Source organism: Galleria mellonella, unplaced genomic scaffold (assembly GCF_026898425.1).
Source record: "Galleria mellonella isolate WM207_F2 unplaced genomic scaffold, CSIRO_AGI_GalMel_v1 utg146, whole genome shotgun sequence".
NCBI classification, from domain to species: Eukaryota; Metazoa; Arthropoda; class Insecta; order Lepidoptera; family Pyralidae; genus Galleria; species Galleria mellonella.
This window is the reverse complement of record NW_026441999.1, coordinates 2,772,274-2,795,609: the sequence shown is the minus strand read 5'-3', so window position 1 is coordinate 2,795,609 and position 23,336 is coordinate 2,772,274. Positions and strand designations below refer to the sequence as shown.

General features: G+C 35.1%; 2 protein-coding genes across 3 annotated transcripts in view; one reads left to right on the top strand and one right to left on the bottom strand.

Moving 5' to 3' along the window:
• LOC116412753 (B-cell receptor CD22-like) overlaps positions 1 to 23,336 on the top strand; it is a 517,626-nt gene that overhangs the window by 433,434 nt on the left and 60,856 nt on the right. For both annotated transcript variants that reach the window (XM_052891825.1, XM_052891826.1), the window contains 3 exons: positions 1,125 to 1,235; positions 10,951 to 11,036; positions 16,446 to 16,559. In XM_052891825.1, coding sequence (XP_052747785.1) covers positions 1,125 to 1,235; positions 10,951 to 11,036; positions 16,446 to 16,559 — 311 coding nt within the window. The remainder of the gene's footprint in view (positions 1 to 1,124; positions 1,236 to 10,950; positions 11,037 to 16,445; positions 16,560 to 23,336) is intronic.
• Positions 2,223 to 6,427, bottom strand: LOC128200005 (uncharacterized). Its single transcript, XM_052891827.1, has 2 exons — positions 4,881 to 6,427; positions 2,223 to 4,356 (listed from the first exon to the last, which is right to left on the bottom strand). Exon 2 carries the CDS (start codon positions 4,349 to 4,351, stop codon positions 2,480 to 2,482), a length of 1,872 nt encoding a protein of 623 aa, XP_052747787.1. The 5' UTR covers positions 4,352 to 4,356; positions 4,881 to 6,427; the 3' UTR covers positions 2,223 to 2,479.

Sequence of the window (23,336 nt, the reverse complement as noted above, 5' to 3'; positions counted from 1 at the left end):
CGCCTATAGACATGAGTAGTATCATGGACATAACAGAGTATACTGTTTCGCCCATGATACCCCCCATGCGTTGCCATTCCTGAGAACTCAGGTGTTATTCCCCTGTACATTACAGATTTACAGGGTAAATTCACGGCATATTCCTTCAAACCGAAACACAGCCATGCAAACACAACTGCTTTACGGTTGAAACACGAATGGGACAGAGGTACCCAAGCAATCGACTTTTGTACAGTCTCCCTCTGATAAACTAGCTGTTATCTTGCTGAAGTCCATATATATCACTGGTTATTTGATTAGAATTATTTTGTTTAATTCCGCTATCATTAGTATTTGTGTGACTGCCAACGCTCAAAGATTGATCACCACTATTACTACCAGAAGTTCCACAATCTCCTACTGCCATTTTGTTCACGCAGGTTTTGGCGATACGTGTTTTACCTCTAAATGAGACATATTCGGGTAAATTATTAGATTGCTACTCGGAGTTTTGTGTTAACCGCAATAACCCACTTGCTAAGTGTGGCAACTACTGGTAAAACCTCCCAATAGGGGGAAATCTATGTACACCAGTGGACAATTTACAGCTGGTATGGTGATGATGAACCAGCCATTGTTCTTTTTATGTTTATATCTATTTACCTGTTTTTCTGATTGTTAAGTATACGTTTTCCAATGGATAATATGCTTATAATTATAAACTTAATGGTCAAGAGATAGCCAGCAGCTTCCGCCTTAAAACAAAGTTTAACTTTTATATAAAATATATATAAAAGGCAATATCTACAGCTTTTTTATCCAAGTGTAATACAAATGTAAATAGTTTTTCAGTCATTTTTTGTATATGTGTTTAAATTCTTATTAGAATTATTATTATTATTTTACTTTTTCCGTACTTGGAAAATATTTTCCACAAAAAAATATGCATGAGGGACCAATCTATAAGTATATCTTTTCGAATAAAAAAAGAATTTTCCAAATCAATTTTTAACCTTTTTAGTTTTTAGTTATAAGGTAACAAACATAAAAAAATGCAACCCAATTGAGATCCTCTTTTTTTCGAATTCGGTTGGTATAAAATTTTTATTACTATTTTGTTCTATTTCTATTTATTTTGTCCACAGATTTGATACGCGGGAGGAAATGTCGCACTACTCAGACCCATCTATCTTGGGTAGCAGAGCGAGCTTCAGAAGCGAAACCAGGCCGGCTGTGCTGATTCTCACCAAATTAAGGTATTTGTAACATCTCATTTTCACAATTTTTTTTTTGTACAACTTAGAATGGCAAACAAGCTGACGATCCACCTGATGGAAAGTGGTAACCGTCGCCTATAGACATAAGCACTACCATGGACATAACAGAGTATACTGTTTTGCCCATGATACACCCCATGCGTTGCCATTCCTGAGGACTCAGGTGTTATTCCTCTGTACCCTGTAAATTCAAGTCATATCCCACCCTTCAAACCGAAACGCATCCATGCAAACACAACTAACTGCTTCACGGTAGAAACACAAATGGGACAGAGGTACTCAAGCAATCGACTTTTGTACAAAATCTCCCTCTGGTACCCTGTAAATACACGCCATATCCCATATCATTGATATTTATTTAAATCTCACCAAGTTAATATTATCTGATTCTCACTAAATTAAGTTAGATGGCTATTTTAGATGTCTGTCTAATGCAAACCAAATTATTTACGTTTATTGTTTTGGTGAGAGTATTAAAAATAAATGTCTATGCTTCCAATCCAGCATATGACAGTGTCATAGGTGAAACAGTATACTGTGTTATGTCCACGGTACTGCTCATGTCTATAGGCGACGGTTACCACTTCTATCAGGTGGGCCGTCAGCTTATTTGCCATTCTAAGTTGCATAAAAAAAAATATTGATAAGGAGGTGAGTAGTCCTCATTGCTAGCAATATACATTTACCAGGTCCATCTCTACACGGTCTCTGTTAGAAGACGTCGTAATTAATTCGCTAAAAGAAAAAAAAAGGAGATTCAATTGGTACATTTACCTAAGATATTACGTTTACATAACATAAAGTAAATAATTTACAATCGAGCTGCTTAGTATAGATTCAAATTCAAATCATCTTTACTCAAATAAACTCGTTAACAAGCACTTTTAAATCGTCATTTTTAGTACCCGAGAAACTCAACAGTTACTCTTTTAAATCTCTGTTAACATATACATGTATTATAAGTAGAGATGGGCAATCCACCTGGGTGGGTTTAAAGTCTGGTGGGTAAAAACCGGGTGTTTTGGGTTTATTGGGTTTAAACCCCATAAACACCCAAATTTTTGGGTGTTTATGATTTTGTACTTCATCATCGTCATCTCAGCCGCAAGACGTCCACTATACTGGACATAGACAATATTATTATGCAGCCTACAGAATAAAAAACTTTTAATTTGATTTTGAGTTTATTAAGAAAGAGATGAAAGTAAAATGTAAAACTACAGTCAATCACTGTCAGATTCAGAGTTATTACAAGCGATGAATTGTATAGGTTCGATAGGCTCTATTTCGTCTAAACTGTTATGTTCATTTACTTGCTCAATGAAAGCTTCTAAGGTATTTTCTTCATTAAACTGAATGTCCTCGCATTCAGCTTTATGTTTAAGATTCCAGTTATAACAAATGAATGAAATTTTTTCAGTTCTTTCAGTTGTAAGTCGATTTCTTTTGTTATTATGTATGTAGCCTTGGATACTAAAGGAACGCTCAGTGGCTGCCGAAGTACAGGGAGCTGATAGAATACGAATCGCTACTTTGCTTAACTCAGTGGAACCACAAATACCTTTCCACCATATTAGGGGCTCAATGCTATCTAATGAGCTCCATACAAATCCTCTGGCCCAAAAGTTTTCTTTAGCTTTATAACACGCCAAATCTGCCATTACATTTGACAAACTTAAGTGTTGGCTTAAATTGTAGATAAACTCCATACCCTTAAGTTCTTCCTCTTGAGTAAGTTCGACTCCTAGAGTCCTGGGGTCTAGAATATATGCTGCAAAATGTATTGGCCTCATTGCCATATTGCATCTTGAAGATACTGATGTTAGAATCTGCTGTTTGCTTTCTTCGCTCAATGTCGAAATCTCATTTAATGCAAAACGTATCTTAGCTTGTACATCTCTAAATGTAATGTATGTGCGATGCAAACGATTCTGGTCGCTCTCTAAGTAAAATATGCTTTCAGTGACTGGTTCCAAAATACTTATACATTCCCCTGTCTTCGTCCAGAAATCATCACTTAGAATTAAATCTTTAATATCTCTTGAAATTACCACATCTTCTCTAACTGTTAATATTTGCAAAGCTATCTTATTTGCTTTCAAACTTTTTAACGAAGTAACATGACTTCCCCATCTTGTAGCACAAGGCAATTTTAGTGTTTGTGTAGAATCTTCACCCTGCCTTGATTTTATCAACAAGGAACTTAATCGTTGACTCCTTTTAACAGTTTTTATTATATTTATGGCTTGCATAATAAACACAGTTACTTCTTGTATCTTTACAATATCTTGGCACAACAAGTTAAGGATATGTGCACAGCAACCGAGAGGAACAACATGTGGATATTTGAGTTTTGTTAATTCGAATGCCTTTTGTATATTTCTAGCGTTATCGCCAATAAGTACAAGAAACTTATTTGCTCCATACACTTTCATTACTTTTTCAACTTCTTGGCTAAGGTATTCACTAGTGTGAGGATTACTTTCTGTATTCAAACTTTTAACGTATGCAGGTTGAGGTTTTGATATAAGAAAGTTTATTATTCCTTCATTTCTTAAATTATACCAGCCATCGCACTGAAGGTGTAAGTAACTACAAGCATTTAGTTCCTCATTTAACTCAAAACGCATTTCTCTATATATTTTATCTAAGTATTTTGTCGCTAAAGCTTTACGTGAAGGTATTTTAAATTTTGGTTGCAATTTTTCGAAAAATTGTATCCATAAAGGATGTTGCACCATCGATAATGGCGTCCCTGTTACAAATATAGCTCTCGCTAATTCTGTTTTTATATGATCATCGGTGTCTTGAAACTCAGCATTTATTGTAGTGTTAGCAGACGACGAGGGGCTTATAAAAGAATCATTTGTCTCTATCTCTGACAGTCCAGACATTTTGGTTTTGGACGAGCTATCTTTTATAAGTTTCATAGAGTCTTTTAATGTTTCTGGAGATTTTGGACAAGTGATAAGATGTTGAAGCATTTTGGCAGCATTACTGAATTTGTAGACCTTATTACAAAGCTTGCAAGAAACAGACTTGTTTGGTAAAGTACGGTAGTGCTCCCATATGCGTAAATCTTTAGGTCTCCCCATTGAACCTAAAAAAATGAACGATGATTAGTTGGTCTGACGAAAATTCAACAATAGAGTGCCTATTTTTTTACAATGATTATTTCTTGTTATTTACAATAAATTTATTAAAAAAATAATAAAATAAATACAAAAAACCTTTGTAAAATTACATCTCCTCGGAGGATTAAACGCAGACGCTAGTTTATTATCGTATTGTTCTGTATTTTTCTCAGCAACTTCTTTAATTCGATTAGGTACTTACGCATATTATGTTAAAAATAAATATCTAGTACACATCTTAGGCTATCCACCATTATTATCCAATGACGACTCTCAGCTAACTATGCACTATCATCCAAAATAAACGTGTATGGAAAATTTTATCCCAGTCGGTTGAGGATTGAGGATAATTGCATCAACATACGAACATACCTACATACTTTTATTTACATAACGCAAGCTAAATAAAAGCTTGTAATAATACATCTAATTTTAAGTTAAAATTGTTAAGTGATCATGATATAATTGTATCATTCAAAAATCCACTTACCTTTAATTATTTCTTGTTAAGTATAAATATTATTTCAAATCTGCTCCCTTAATATGCACTTTTTTACTGCTTTTCCTACCTAACACGTTACCAGGAAGTCACGTTACCAGAGTCAGAGTAATAGTGAACACGTTTGACAGTGATTGTCGTCGCCTCATATTCAGCGTCGACGAATAGGGGAATCCCCAGTCATAATGTATTGCATGCGTGGCGGTCTTACTTCAAATCCATAAACAAAGAGATAATTACAGAACTCGATACTAGATGGCGCTGTTTTTGTTTGAAGAAAGTTTGCGGGCTAAAATACATAGAATTTCATCAATGACTTCCACAAAGAACAACATTTCTGTTTTTTCTAAGTCCGTATCTCTTCCGTATATTTCATAAGATATAAGCTTGGGCTACATTGTTATGCAACGTGATTTTGTCGCTGTCTTGCTAGCAGGGTTGACAGATATACGATTTAAATCGTACTCATACTATTATTTGTCTATTTTTTAATGTACGATCGTAAAGATTATGATCGTAATTCGCACAAAAACATACGACTTTTTGGTTACCTGGCAACATTTTTATTATGAAACGAACATGCTCACATCATCAGTCACATGCAACAATTTATTGGGGATTTCCCCTTCACATCTGGCAGTCCTGCTTGCTAGAATATAGGTAAGTCAGCCACAGTTACTGACGATCGATATTTAAAGGGTATTGTTTTTGTGCTAAATATTTCATAAAAACGTTATTTAATACTTTGTGGATTATTAATTTAGTTGATAATCACTGGAAGTAAAATGGATGCTAATTTGAGAGATCAAGATCTTCGTATAAAACAGTTAATAAAAGAAAATCTACGTAAGTACTCTTTTTATACCTAGGTAGGTAAGGTATAATAAACACAAAAGGTACTTAGATCGCGTGTGTTCGAAGCATTTATTCTAATAAATTTAATTTAAAATTGTAGAAAGAAAAAAATGTCTGCCAAGCCGTAGCCGAAGCCGATCTCCAAATATATTTGGCGATAGTGAGACCCAGTGTCCAGATGATTTACCCAGCGTCGTCGCAACAAAGAAAAAAACGAGGATAAAGTAAAAGAAAATTTACTGAAAGAAGAAACAAACTGTTCTAAATGCTTAATTTATGGAGAAGAGGATAAAAGAAATGAGTATTTCGGACTGTTAGTGGCTCAAGAATTTAAATATATACGGCCATGTGTGCGAACGAGGTGTTATGAAGAAATTTTAAAGTATCTACGGGAAGCAAAAGGCCAACATGTTGATCAACTGCAACATGAAAACACTGAAAATTAATTACTTTCATTTTATTATATATAGATTTTTAAAATTTCCTGAAATATTATTAGTTAACGTTTTATTTAATATTGTAGAATTGATCAATACAATTTATAAAAATAATTTATTGGTATTACTTACATATTTTCAAAAAAATACGTAAAAACCTATTTTTTTGGGTGATTATGGGAGTTTATGGGTGTTTATTGGGTTTTTACCAAAGCACCGGGTTTAAACCCGGTGCTTTGCCCATCTGTAATTATAAGTACACATATATTTATTTAAGTAATGATAAATAAGTAAAAATCACAATAAAAAAATTACTAATGTAAATTTTAAATCACTGTGCAGGCATTAATCCTTCGACCCTTGTGTGAGAATTGACAACCCTAACCATTGTCAACCCGTCCAAGGATATCGTATATAGACAGTACTATGTTCATTTGCTTTTACCTCAACACTGTCTTAACATCCGACATTGTTATCTTTGAAGGATCTAATGTACATAATTAATGAACTAGGATACTATTACGCTTTAATTGTGTAACAGTATCTTATAGGGTTGCCACCCGATTGGGACAAGTGCTTAAATGGGACATTGGGACAATATCAACACACTTTCCCACTATCAAATTAACAATTTACTTTTCAATACATTTAGAATAACAAACGATCAGACATTTAATTTATTACTTGCCAATATTAGGGATTGAGGTTTTGCCATATTACCCAATAATTTAACTAACTTAAACAATCCTGGAAATAGAAATACAAATAACCAAGCACCACAGATTAATAGTTAAAATACGAATGGGACACAGGTATTTATGTACGATTTTTGTGTAAAGATATATCCCCTCTTTAAATTTTTGATGGTTTAATTGAGTAACAAACATCTAAACATCTTTACAAATATTAATAATATACTCACAGACATGGTCAAGGTCAGTCAATGATTGAAAGGCTACGGAGAATTCGGTGACAGGATTCTAGGAGGTAATCCGAACGATTTTAATTTAAACCACGTAATTTTCAATACTGTAATTTACGTGGTTCAAAGTTAATCTCAAAACGTTATAGACATAATAATGTGCGTAAAACTTCGTCGTAAAAAAGTTATCCGTTGACATTTATTGATGTTGAAGGGAACAGGGAATATTTTGTTTTTCGCAGAATATACTCAAGATGTTACTACAAAAGAATATTTTATAGAATTCTGAGTAGTCATTACTGGTTCGGCTAATCGCTGACTTTGTCATTCTAAATAATATGCATTACGGAGATATATTTTTATTATAATATTAATTTATTCATGTAACCATAAACGTTAAGCGTTATATTGACCTTTTTGGTCATTCCTTAATGTAATTTATTAAGCTTATTTATATAGATTAAAAATAAGTCTTTATTAATTGCTTAATCATTACCATAGTATAAATAAACACTTGTGAGAGCTGTATACATCTCTAAATGATATATCTAGCCATAATCTTACGTATAGCCATGTATCTATTATGTATAAATGTTGTGAACATTTATCGTCCGTGTGGTCCCGGCATAGAATAGGCCAGCCCTTCCTTTTCTGTGGATTTTGTAAAAGCCGATTAAAGGAACTTAATAGTACAGAGATGGACAACAGCGCCCCTTTTAAAACATCTCAAAAACCGTGGCAGTTCCTGGCAAAACTTCCCTTAGAAATGATAATGATTGTGAACATTTTGTTAATGTATCTTATATAAATAAATAAATACAACCGAAAATTATGTCCTTAATCGCTATTGCTAGCAATATTCTGTCAGTATGATCTCTACGCAGTCGCTCCTAAAAAGTATTAGGGTTAATTTCTAGTAATTTTGTAACTTACCTAACTTTTGACTAGGTATTATCTGATTTATATTGAGCATATTTGTTTTATATTATATTGTTCACTATATTATGTAGTACGTACGCTTGACTCACGTATGTGGGTGCCTGAAATAAATAATCCTATACTCTTTAGGTTATTTGTCTGAGGCAAGCACTGTCAAGTTTTGTATATTGCGTCTATTGGTGAAAACCTATAAGTGGCTTTATTGTTGTTATCTTATAGTTATTTTTTATGTAAATAAATCGTAGGCTTCCTTTTACAAATAAATAAATTTCATTCTGATCGTTTCACCCTTTGCTGGTGTCCTCACCGTTGTCATAATTATACTTTTTTCCAATAACCATATTTCTCCTTCATTTTATTTTCATCCATCAAAAAGAAACCGAAAATATATTTTAGTACCTCAAAAGTGTCGCCTGCTTTTGTGCAAAGATTAAATTAATTTAATGCTTTGTCCCATTAACACTAACGTGTCCCAAATTTAACCTTGTCCCGCAACGTAATACAAAAAGCGACACTAATCTCATGCATTATTATGGGATTAGGCAGTATAAGCCTTTACAAATAATTCTATATACAATATTTCCCTCGTTACACCAATGGTTCACCGATTCATTATTAATTTGCGTTTTATAAGGATATTGTGTGATGGGATATATAAAACCGATTTACAGATAAATTGTGATTTATTTCTTCAAACCCATTATATGAAACAACGCCGTGTACCGTTTATTGTGTGGTCCACGCCTTGAGCTGACGATGAATTTAAATGTTTTAATCCAATTCCAAAAGAAGGCAGTTCTCAATTTGTGATTTTCGTGTTTCGTACATTTAAAAGAAAAATCTGAACTTTTTTTTCTTTTTTATGCAACTTAAAATGGCAAACAAGCTGATGGCCCATCTGATGGAAAGTGGTCGCCTATAGACATGAGCAGTGCCATGGACATAACAAAGTATGCTATTTCGCCCATGACACCCCCCGTGCGTTGCCATTCCTAAGGACTCAGGTGTTATTCCTCTGTACCCTGCAAATTCACTGCCATATATGCCATGCAACTGCAAATACAACTGCTTCACGGTAGAAACACGAATGGGACAGAGGTGTTTTTTGTAAGTGCAACAATGTTAATTGAATAAACTACTCTTTATTTAAATATTTATTTAAAAAAATTACAAGCGAATTAAGAACCCCCTTTTCGAAGTCGATTAAAAAGCTGACAACCCTAAATGCAGTCACAAAAAGTCACTTTTATCAGTTTCATACTTGCTAGCCTTTCTAGCAGCTTATTACCATAATCTCTGTCAACTCTTTACTTACACATCAGACTTGGTAAACAATTTTAAAAAGCAATCGATGCCAACATTCGCGCGTGACGCTCATCAAAACGATATTTCCTTTTGTTGCGAGAAAAAGGGTTTTACGGTGCGTCTAGGATTTTTAACGGCAGCCCCACTGAAGTAATTCAATATATATGAAAAAGACAAAGCGAAAGGACCTTATTGAACGAGCGCCAGGCAATATTTGATTTCACGTGTAAGAATCTCTTATTATTTAAGATGAAAGGCAGATATTTAACGGTCTAAACGTTGTGCTCCCTTACTGAAATTATAAATGTGACAATGATTTCGTTTGTGGCCTTACTAGCGATTCACCCCGGCTTCGTACTGTTGCAATGCTGATACTAAATGGCGTCATCGGTCCCAGATTTTATTACAACATTAGAAACTTCTAAATTTATCAGTGTTTCTCTACAATATTATGCATGTATTATACATATAAACCTTTCTTTTGAATCACTCTATCTATTTAAAAAAAACCACTTCAAAATCCTAGTATTTTACTTATTATATTGCGTAGTTTTAAAGATATTAGCATGGGGCTAGTTAGCCCCGCCTGCACTAACAGGATACGCTGGCGGAGCACCAGTGAAGGGTGATAGATGAGAATGAAAACAGGCCAGTTAGCCCATCATGATGAATTCATCAGGAATTAATCATGATAGTTTCCAGGGAGAACCGCGAGGAGGTCGACCTGGTCGGGTATATTGCTAGCAATGGGATTCTCAGTCTCCATTACTAACAATCCTTTTTCCCCCAGAATCGACTGTTAGGCGGTACGAAGTTCGCGGGGTCAGCTAGTATTATATAAAAATAAATAATGTCTGACAAAAATCTACTCAGACACAGGGGAAATATAAGTATCAAACAAAGCAAAACGTCTAAAACATCTAACGATTCTAGGGATTCCAAAAATAACGTAGTTTATGCTATATATTTATTTATGTGTATATATATATATATATATATATATATATATATATATATATATATATATATATATATATATATATATATATATATATATATATTGTACATTGACTTATATGTAAACATAGAATAACTATTGAATATAGAGGGGTGGGATATGGCGTGAATTTACAGAGTATAGAGGAATAACACCTGAGTCCTCAGGAATGGCGACGCATGGGGGGTATCATGGGCGAAACAGTATAGTACTCTCTTATGTCCATAGTACTGCTCATGTCTATAGGCGACGGTTACCACTTTCCATCAGGTGTTTGGGCTTTGAAGGCATGGACGGTCTGCACCATTCTGGTATCATGGAAGGGTATTCCAAAGTCTAGCAGGTGGCACTGTAAAGGATTTGGTGTAGGAATGGGAGTTGTAGATAGGTAATTCCAATGTATGATGTTTTAGACAACGCACGGATCAGGGATTCTGAAGGTAACTCTTCCGGAGGTAATCACCTCCGAGAGGGATTTACCTTAGTCCTCAAATTTAGGGACGAGGGGTAAAACAAATTCTTGTACAGTAAGGATAGTAATATTTCTTATATAACAAATCTTGTTTATATTATATTTTGCTAATGAAATTTTGCATTTCATTTCAGACCAGAAGACAGTGGCCAGTACCGGTGCAGGGTGGACTTCCTAAAATCCCCCACCAAGAACACAAGGCTGAACCTCACTGTACTCAGTAAGTATTTTATACCTAACAATTATATAATTGTATGTTTTATGTATATATATATATATATATATATATATATATATACATACATACATACATATCTGTCACGCCTGTCTCCCATTAGGGTAGGCAGAAACAATGGAACGCCAAATGCTTCGATTCAAACAAACCTCTTTCGCTTCTTCCACATTCATCAATCTTGTCATACACGCTCGCCGGTTACGGGTACTTTTAATTTGGCCCTTCTTCAGCACGTCGCCTATTTGGTCGACATACGTCCGTCTAGGGCGGCCCCTACCGACATCTCCATTCATTCTTGCTCGATAAATCTCTTTCGTAATTCTTCTTTCATCCATCCTCTCCAAATGACCAAACCAACGCAACATTCCTTTTTCTGTATATATATATATATATATATATATATATATATATATATATATATATATATATATATATATATATAAAACATACAATTCACACTGAGAAAACAATGGGCGGTTTTATCGCTAAAACGATCTCTTCCAGGCAACCTTTGGATGGAGAGTAGTTATGAACAGTTTTATCGGAGGTACGATGAAAGTTTTGTTATTATAAATATATACGAAATATAGTAATAATATAAATGCATATCCGTACTTTCTATTAAATATACATACATATATCTACTTAAATACATGTATAAATATATACCCACTGGAGGGAAAGGTATTGTTAGTAATGAAGACTACGTATCCCATTGCTAGCAATATTCCCAACCAGGTCGACCTCCTCGCGGTTCCCCCTGGAAACTATCATGGTTAAGTCCTGATGAATTCATCATGATGGGCTAACTGGCCTGTTTTCATTCTCATCATCGATCACATTTCACTGGTGCTCCGCCAGCGTATCCCGTTAGCGCAGGCACGGTTATTATTCCATTTGCACCCATCAAAAAAAACATTTTCCCTTATGTCTTACAAGAAGAAAACAACGTCTGCAAAGACGAAACCGCGGGAAATCTCTCGTTAAACAATATGGCTGATAAAATTGCCTATAACAACTAATATTTATATGGTTTGCGAGCCCAATTGTACTTGTTCAGCTGTGTTTAATTTACAATTGCTAATTAATCGTTGTTGACTTTAAAACGTGTGTGTTCAGAAAATATGAGTTATATTCGGTATATTGTACACAAAGGGCTATAAATTATGGTTATATTATTATATGTGAAGCTGGGTAAATAATGCAAAGGGCAATTTAAATGTACCGGTCGTAAAACTCCAAAATCTGGGAATGGTATTTAAGAAACAGGGCATAGGGTACAGTGACCTTTTACTATCAGAAGGACTGTATGTTTGGTTGCTTCGTGGCAAAAAAAAGCAGTCAGACACGAGTTGTACTCACACGCCAAGGGTTCCGTCCATAAATATAAAGGTTGTCTTGAAAAGATTGCCCTCAGCTATAAGACCGCCTTACTGTATTTATACAACTGTAGCATTATATTTATTGATTTACTTATTTCCTATATTGTATAATGCAAATATATATGTAATATAAATATACATTGTACATATTGCTTTCAAATTAATATTGTATAAATATTAATACAGTAATCAATTATTTTAAAACGTAAATGTTAATTTTAAAACATGTTTTATGCCTGTACTCAGATATAAATATAAATGATACTTTCATTTATATCTAAGTATATATATATATATATATATATATATATATATGAGTTCTTTCATCAGTAAAGATGATAATCATTGTGAATCATTACTCACTATTTAATTCTATTATTTCAAAATTTTTGTATTGTTTTTATTTTTCAATTTAATCTTACAATACAATATCCCCCATATTCTGTGTAATAAATTAACATTATGGTAACCCTATTGAGTCACACATGGATCAAAAAATAAGGTAACCTGTTTTTATCGAAGCATTTGAATTCATTTGAAGCATTCTTCAAACTGAAACACAGCCATGCAAGTACAACTACTTCAAGGTGGGGGGAAAGGGATTGTTAGTAAATGGAGTTTAATAGCCCCATTGCTAGCAATATGCCCTATTAGGTCGACCTCCATACGGTTCCCCCTGGAAATTATCGTGGTTAATTCTAGTGGAATGCGTCACGATGGGCTAACTGACCTGCTTTCATCGCCACCTATCGTCCCTCACTGGTGTCCCGCCAGCGTATACCGATAGCGCCGGCGGGGTTACTATTCCCTTATCACCCATTAAAAAAAATTACTTCAAGGTCGAAACACAAGTGACACAGATACAAACATTGGCACTACCAATACAAATATCTATGTATAATAATGTATAATGTATTGTTATAACAATGTATAATGTAAAATAATGTATTCCGTATGAATTATGTACAATAAAGATTTTACAATTACAAAATATCTCATCATCATCATCATCTTATCACTCGTTAACTGTCCACTGCTGAACATAGGCCTCCCCCGAGGGTATTACCAGCATTTGCCACGCTTGGCAGGCGAGTTGGACTCTAGTTTTTTATAAGGGACGTTGCTTCCCATCCTTCGACCATCAAATTCTCTTAGTCGCCTTTTACGACATCCACGGGAAAGGGTGTGGCCAATTCTATGCCGGGACCACACGGCTATTACACTATACAAAAGTTTCTATTTGCTAAAGATAATATTTTACTTACGATGCCGTCTGTACATGCATATTGGCTTAGAAATTGTGAAATGTGAAACGAGAAATATGAATGCAATATGTCTGAAGCATAACACGTCCGTGTGTCGCCGACGTCTCGCCTGCGGGGTGTCACGGATACCTCCCGTAGTTAGAGTCCGCTTGTTGCTAAATTGTCTACATTTTATTCAATTCGTAGGAAAATATTACGTTTTAGTGTTACCCGGGAATAATTTTGTCCGGGATTGCACTTGAGGTTGTATTCAGTCGCTGAATATAAACGGTCTCACTAGAAATCATATTTAAAATACAGTTTAAATAAAGCAGTGTTTAAAAAACGCTAAGTGATTAAATATTGTTTAGTCAGGTACATACTTTCAATACAACTCATCTATTATCCACTGTTGATTTTTTTTAATACAACTTAGAATGGTATACAAGCTAATGGCCCACCTGATGGAAAGTGGTAACCGTCGTCTATAGACATGAGCAGTACCATGGACATTAAAGAGCTGTTTCGCCCAACGTTTCGGTTGTGTTTTGTTTTCGTATGAATGTAGATCTTCCCTATATTATGCCATAAATATGACTCTGCGCTATTCTCATCTAGCAATTTTTTTTTTTTCTTGCAACTATTAACAAAAAATTTAAGGTTTTATTCCAAAGATAAAAAAACACCGACGTCAAACGTGGCAAAACATGTCTTTTTATTTTAAAAATTAATTTTGATAAAATTTCTATAGGACCAGTCTAAAAGTAATATCCCTTCAGATAAAAAAAATAATTTTCCAAATCGGTTTATAAATGACAGAATAATGAGGTAACAAATACAATAAAATACAGCCGAATTGAAAATTCGCACCTTTTTTTAAGTCGCTTGAAAAAACATATCGATCATAATCTTTACTAATATATATTTATTTGTTTGTTTGCTTGAACGCACTAATCTCTGGAATCATCGAATTTGAAAGAAATATACGCTCTTATCCCAATACAAATAAGGCCGAAGGCGCGGGATATAGTTAGTGGTTTATATGGTATGAATCATTTTTATGAATCGGCAAGAGTCAGCTTTTTTACATCTTTCCCCAATTCCTTAGCTTCAGTTTCTATACGGAACTGATAAAACAACAAAAGAACTAAGGAAAAAAAAAACCTCTAATCCAATAACTTTAGCAAGAAATAAGGAAGAGACAAACTGTATAGGGCTTAGTGGGTTCCTATTGATTTATGGTGACGTGCGATCACTATCTGTTACAGTGGTCGTGGCTTCACATTGCTAAGTTTACGACTGCGGCGTGTACAGAAATGAGAACATATAGAAAAATATTTATATACTCCCTTTTACCCGCGTATTCGTTTGCATAATGCTTTTTTTTATGTTACTTAGAATGGCAAACAACTGACGGCCCACCTGATGGAAAGTGATAACCGTCGCCTATAGACATGAGCAGTACCATAGACATAACAGAGTGTACTGTTTCACCCATGATACCCTCCATGCGTTGCCATTCCTGAGGACTCGGGTGTTATTTCTCTGTACCCTGTAAATTCATTGTCATATCCCACCCTTCAAACCGAAACACAGCCATGCAAACACAACTGTTTCACGGTAGAAACACGAATGGGACAGAGGTACCCAAGCAAACGACTTTTGTACAAAGTCATTTGCTTGGGTACCTCCCTCTGGTAGTTTGAGTAATAGTCTATGTTCTTATCTATTCTGTGTAATAAGTTTATACTAAATTAAACTACTAAACTAAAGAAAAATTAAGAAAATGGATTCAACAAACCTAAACACCGACTTAATCTTTCCATCTGGGAGGAATTGATTGTTAGTAATATAGACTACTAATCCCATTACTAGCAAAAATCCCTTTAAGGTCGATTTCCACGCAATATCCCCTGGAAACCACCGTGCTGAATTCCACGTGTATTCATCACGATGAGCTAACTGACCTGCTTTTCATTCTCACCTATCATTCGTTACTGGACCCTCACCAGCGTCTACCACCAACGTCTTAACGCAGGCGGGGTTATCATTATCATCCATTAAGTTAAAACGAATCAGTTAATTTGACAATTGGCTGACAAAAAGTTGATCCATTTTTGAGGCTTGATGCTCTATCTTTATAATCTAAGACCAAACCAAAGTGACTAATATAGCCCGAATTAGCATCATCCTATAGAGATCATTATGTACAAAAGTCATCATCATGGGACCTCCACCTTCTTTCCTCTGTACCACTCTTGACTTTGTCATGAGACAGCTATTTTTGCATGGATATATTTCATTTTGAAGCATAAAAATATGGTAATGTAATTATACATGGGACAGATAAAGGAAACACTAGGCGTCATGTCGTATAGGGAGATAAAGGATATGGCCTGGGATAGAGCTGGCTGGAGGAAGATGCATGAGTTAGTTGCACCGACAAGAGGAAACTCTTAAATGAAAAGAAAAATGTAATTAAAGGGTACAGTGACATTACATCTTAGTAATCAGGAATAGTAATACATAAATATTTTCATAAGAGTCACAGTATACTCTGCGATGACCACGGTACAGCTTGTTTGCCATTATAAATTACATAAAAAAAACCACAAATTTGAAAAATGACAAATAATATAACTACTGGCAAAACCCCCCATGGGGAGGCTTATGTTCAGCAGTAAACGGTTCAAGGCCTGATATGAAGACAGGAGGATGGTTCTTATTCTACCAGATGTTCGTGTCTAAAAGATTATTTTTTTCAACAGTTCCACCAGAACGCCTGATCATCCTGGACCAAACCGGCATGGAGATCAGGAATGGAGTCCTGGGACCGTATGATGAAGGCACAGAGGTCAACTTGACTTGCATTGCAGTGGGAGGTATGTAGAATGGTTATGTTACTTAAACATGGAAGTTAGTGAAGTGGTTTAAATATTTATAACGCTTAAATGGCTTAGCAAATTTGAATGGAGTTTTAAAATATAGATATAATCATACCTAAATTAGAATAATAAAAATTATATTATGTTTAGTAATATTATCATACCTACTTGTACAATAACTAGTCCATTACCCTAAGGTTGTCTTGAAAAGATTGCTCTCAGCTATAAGACCGCCTTACTGCACTTATACAATTGTATCGTTAAATTTATTAATTTGTCTTGTTTTTCCCCTATATTGTATAATGAAAATAAACTATACTCATTCATTCATTTATTCATTCTTTTAAATCCTAATAAGAGCAATAGAAATCAAAACAGTTTTTTGAACATTTATCTGTCGATTTATTCCGTTATCACTTAATCATTACTGTCTTTTTTTTATACAACTTAGAATGGCAAACAAGCTGACGGCCCACCTGATGGAAAGTGGTAACCGTCGCCTACAGACATGAGCAGTACCATGGATATAACAGAGTATACTGTTTCGCCCATGATACTCCCCATGCGTTGCCATTCCTGAGGATTCAGGTGCTATTCCTCTGTACTCTGTAAATTCACGCCATATCCCACCCTTCAAACCGAAACGCAGCCATGCAAACAACTGCTTCACGGTAGAAACACGAATGGGGCAGAGGTACCCAAGCAATCGACTTTTGTACAAAGTCTCCCCCTGGTGTCTTCACATTTGTGTTCCTGAAGGTGTAACTTAAAAACAGGGGGCCTACTATGAAATGTTTTCTGAAATTTTGGGACTGAACGAAATACAAATTTGATGTTAAAATGATATAATACATACCGTTGAAAAATATTTAAAATGTTAAAATATCTTTTCTTTAGACTTTTATGTTAGAATTTATGACGAACGAAATGTTAATCTCCATTTACTGAGCCGATTTCGGTATGAACAAAAATACGAAATTAGGTCCGAAAATTCGGAATTTAAATTAATAGTATACCTCTAGTGTATGTTTTACCTTGATAACCTATTTAGAAGTAGTTACCTACATTCAAAATCCACACATAAGAAGTTGCAGGCAAAAACTGTTTAAATAATAATTAAAATCGGTTTAAGTCAACAATCATATCACGTGACATGCACAAAAAATACATTTTAACTAAATACTTTTACCATTTTTTTATATAACGGTTAAAAATGTACTTGTATAAACAGAAAGAGCAGCGAAATATATTTTTTATGCTTACATGTCAAAAATAAAGTTATTTGTGGTCACGCGAAGCAGTAAATTGTGGAGAAAATTAACTTATCTCCAAGTTAAAGTATTACGTTTCAACAAAATAATGAGTCTAGAGTCTAGACTGGTTAATAGTTAATTATTTAGTTATTATTTAGTTTAGAGAGTTTGAGAGGTAATTAAGAGCACATTGCAATTTACGGTGCATCCATCTATTCATACAGATACCTAAAGATCGAATTTAAATTGATGAAGGGAAACACATAATATGTTTGTTTGTAATACATACACTAAAAAGGACTGGTAGAGAATGACATCAGGCATTAAATCCGCCCTGTAGACATATTTTAATGTGGGCAAAAGTGTAAATCAATAAAAATTCCTTACCATACTTACCATTTTAAAAATTCTCTCACCTATAGAAAGCTGCATTATCAGCAAGTAACATAGGGTATATATTATTTAAAAAATAAAAGATTTCTAAGAAAATATTAATTAATTAAATGTAACGTAAGATATAAAAATTTGATAATTAAAGCTAATAAAACCAGAGGGAGACTTTGTACAAATGTCGATTGGTTAGGTACCTCTGTCCTATTTGTGTTTCTACCGTGAAGCAGTTGTGTTTGCATGCCTGTGTTTTGTTTGAAGGGTGGGATATGGCGTGAATTTATTGGGTACAGAGGAATAACACCTGAGTCCTCAGGAATGGCAACGCATGGGTGGTATCATGGGCGAAACAGTATACTCTGTTATGTCCATGGTACTGCTCATGTCTATAGGCGACGGTTACCACTTTCCATCAGGTGCGCCGTCAGCTTGTTTGCCATTATAAGTTGTATAAAAAAAAATTAATTTATCTTTCTATCTATCTACCTGTACGAAGCCGGGGCAAATCATTTGTATAATTAATTAATGATATTTTACAAAATACAGCAAGCACAGATTAGCTTTGGTACAGCGACTACAAATAAGAAAAGACCAAATTAGAGAGACTGTCTAGGAGACAATAATATATTTATGGTAAAATTTAACAAAAATTCATATGGAGAATGAAATTTAAATTATTAGCATATTTTAAATTTCAACCTCTGTTCTACTAATAAAACTAATTCCCCCGAAACAAATATGAATCGAAAAACGTGAAAGAATTATAAACCTTTATATTAAATTGACAGCTGGACACTGCATTTTACTATGAGAGGGAAGGATAGCTCAGAATTGTATATAGTCTTAATAACATGTAATAAATGTTAATATTTGTGAAGATGTTTGTATGTTCGTTAGTCAAACATGTAACAGGTACATAATACATTCCTTATAAGAAATCAGTTCAACAAAGACCAAGGTTTACAGCTAATTGTTCATACAAACATTGCGCGTATTTTTCACTAAAATAAATTACTACACCATATAGAAACCAGAATCAGCAAACATTGCATGTTTACGGCACACAAAAGAACAGTAGTTCCATAAAGAAACCATAAAAATCGGTGGAGATAAACGGTAGCAGTTTCCGCAACCCTGTTTAGTGCTATGCAGCTTACATTGTCTAAGCTAACAAAGCTCTAAAATTGTTGCGAAACCACGAAAATACCTAAGGAAATAATAGAGCATCGAATGAGAACTGGGCATAAAAAACGTGTAAAACAAAAGGGTCTCGGCGGGAAGACCCTTGTCAAGCAGCATAGATAGTATGTGCCAATAGATGGACTGATAGCGTACGAAAAACATAGCCATCTATATTAGGAACCGCAGAAATTGGGAAATTAAAATTACAACGTTATATAAATTTTGTAAATTGTATTTTTCAAGAGAATAATTGTTTTGGCTTGATTTTTACATTTTTTGTTTTTTCTTGCTTGTTATTATTAATGCATGCGTTGCCATTCCTGAGGACTCATGTGTTATTCCTCTGTACCCTGTAAATTCACTGTCATATCCCACCCTTTAAACTGAAACATAGTCATGCAAACAGAACTACTTCACGGTAGAAACACGAATAGGACAGATGTGCCCAAGAAAACGATTTTTGTACAAAGTCTCCCTCTGGTAAATTAATTAATTAACGATCTATATTATTTGTGTAGCATGAATAATTGTGAAAATCGCTATCGCTCCCGCTTCCTCCTATTACTTGAGTCAAATCTCACCAGTATGCGTGAATTGGACATTTTTCGCTAAACACCCCACGGGAGTCCCCGACGAAACTGCATGACGTTTGATAGGGGTTAAACTTCTACTGTTATGGGCTTAGATTTGGACACGACCCATTCGGGTGGGGGGTGGGGGAAAGGAAAATAAACTGACCCGCGTTATCTCTAATTAGATATGTCCAGTTAATAAATGAAGAACTAATTAAGTAATGGCTGGTCTGATCTAAGAGGTTTTAATAGCGATGGATTGGGGGGAAGAGATTGTTAGTAATGGAAACTAAGAATCCCATTGCTATCAATATACCCAGCCAAGTCAACCTCCTCGCGTTTCTCCCTGGAAACTGTTAACGGTTAATTCTTTATGAATTCATCATGACGGGCTAACTGGCCTGTTTTCATTCTCATCGATCACCGTTCACTGGTGTTCCATCAGCGTATCCCGTTAGCGCAGGCGAGGTTACCATTCCATTTTCACCCATAAAAAATAGCGATGGATTGAGGGAAAGGGATTGTTAGCAATGGAGTTTGATATTGCTAGCAATATGCCCTATTAAGTCAACCTCCACGTGGTTCCCCCCGGAAACCATCGTGAACAATTCTTGTTGAATTCGTCATGATAGAGTAACTGACCTGCTTCATCCTCACCTATCATACCTTACTGGTCCCCCGCCGGTGTATATCAATAGCGCAGGCGGGGTTACCATTCCATTTTCACCTTCATTTTTATAGATGAAGGTCTTCCTTGGTAGTATACCGGTTCAACGTACTATTTCACTTTGCAGTTTTGTCTTCAATCTTTGCAATAAATAATTATCATGTAACTGTTCTGAGTTACTATCTTGGGTTGGTTGGATGGGTTGATTGTGTGGTCCTGGCATAGAATTGGCCATTTCTTCCTTTCCCATGGGTGTCTAAGAGGCGACCAAGGGAGTTTATGGTCGAGAGTTGGGCAGCAGTGTCCCTTTTAAAACATCTCTAAAGCCTGACTGCGGTTGCTAATCCGCCTGCCAAGCGTGGCAACTACTGACAAAACCTCTCTATAGAGGGAAATTCATATTCAGCAATGGACAGTTAACGGGTGATACGATACCATACGATATTCAGAAGTATTTATAAACAAAATATACAGAAAATAAATTAGAAAAACAGAAATAAGGAGTGCGAGAGGCGAACGATCGAGATAGAGAGGATAACAGCGAAAATGTATGTAAGAAGAAACGTCGCTGTCATGTCTGTGCGGATGTAAGTGGATGGGATTTTCGGTTGTATTCCTGAAGTTCTAGCTTAAAAATTGATGTATTAAACATATACCTTATAGTTTATATATCTTGATACGCCATCCAGAAGATATTTATTTAATTGGTTTTCCTACTTCGGTATTCTATGAATTCGAAGTAACAGCCAAAAAACTATTTTTCAATACAATGTGTCTACGAAACATCCCGTAGAATTTCAATGTGTGTGTATTTACATGTGTGTGTATTTGCTATTGTACGTTTACTTATAATATAGATATTAGGTTGCCGTGTTGTCCCGGTATAGAATAGGCCACTCCTACCTTTCTCGTGGGTGTCGTAAGAGTCGACTAAGGAAGGGCGAGAGATAGGCAACAGCGTCTCTCTTAAAACATTTCTAAAGCCTAACTGCGGTTGCCGATCCGTGGCAATTACTAGCAAAACCCCCTAAGGGGGAGGCTTATGTTCAGCAGTGAACAGTTCAAGGCTGATATGACGATAATAGTAGATATTAGGTTAAAACAAAAATGTACACAGACGGACTTATCCCTTAAAGGGATTTCTTCCAGTCAACTTTGAGAACCCGAAAGGAGAAAGTGTCCATAAAGTTTATTTATTTATTTATTTTTAAAAGGTACGTCAACAGTGTAAATATAGACATTAATAATTGATATACAGGGCTTGCATCTTGCATTTACACCAATTACAGATGTACACAACATTTTCTTAAGTCATCGATTACATATTAACAAAACTAACACCAAGAAAACAATAAAAAAACATACAGGTGATAACATAAGAATACTTAAAATATAAAGCACTCCATACATGGTGCAAAAATAATAATAATAAATTATTAGTAACTATATTATATATTTAGTAACAGTGTATAGATATTTTAATATAAAAACTACCGGTTTTACTTATCTGTAATTAAATTGAAAAAGCGACGACGAAGCCTGACATACAGTCAGGCTCGTGCTCACGTCCCAATCACTCATGACTAAGGATCACGAATTGATCCCGAAACTAGTCGGTCTTGCTCGATCTAATTACACGTAAGTTGAACCGGTAGTTATTACGTTAAAATATAATGTGTGCTTACGAAGTCTTTAACAATAAAGAGTATAGATTAATAAAATTATTTATAAGTATTTTTGTTTTTTGAAACGTAAAGAACAACTGTGTTTTTCCTTTTATTTTCTTAAAATAAATACAGACGAAATCTCTGTTCGATTAAAAGATTTAAAATCCAGTGAGTGCATTGTAAAACTCGCTCCACAACAATATATTTGCAGTAGAACAATAAATACTGTTGCATACTACACGGTGCTACCACAGTCTAAAAGATTTTCTGGCCAGTCACCCAACACGCACGTCCGGACAGAGCAATCTTGCGGATTGAGGAAAGGGCGGCGAATTACCATAGAATTGTTTGGGACATGTCAAAAAGGTAGCATAGCGCATCACCATTTCGGCCGTTAACTGTCCACTGCTGAACATAGTCCTTCCCCGTAAGGGGGGTTTTGATAATAGTTGCCACGCTTAGCATGCGGGTTAGCAACCGTAGTTAGTCTTTTAGAGGTATTTTAAGAGGGACCCTGCTGCCTTTCTCTCTAATATTTTCTTAGTCGCCTCTTACGACACCCACAGGAAAGAAAGGGGTAGCTTATTATATGCTGAAGCCACACAGAAAACATAGCGCATACATTAATATAAATTTCTAGAAATTTTTATTTTTTATGAATTAGAAGGTTAAAAATGTGACAACCCTATAAAAAACGCGGCATAATTACGAGTCTTCAAAGGCTGGACCACTGACTGTTCATTCATTACACTGTGGTTCCACAATACTACTTTTGATTACTTAAGCCAGTTTTGGCTTAATAAAATGCAAGTACGAGTATCAACAGACATTCTAGGTAGATCTACGAGGTCTGTCCGGAAAGTTCGTATAAAAGTGTTCTGGAATGCGAGAAAGAGGAGTGGGGAGGCCAGGTAAGCGCAGGACCCCTTCCTTATGTCCCTAACAATGCTTCAGTTCTGGTCTGACCGCCGTGCGGTGCGAACTGGCTTGTCACGCCATCTGTGAAGTTACCTCTTAACGAAACCCCGTCGGCATGGAGCCCG

What these genes read in the sequence shown, in the direction of transcription:
- LOC128200005 (XM_052891827.1), bottom strand. Translation starts at nt 4,351, where the DNA reads ATGGGGAGACCTAAAGATTTACGCATATGGGAGCACTACCGTACTTTA.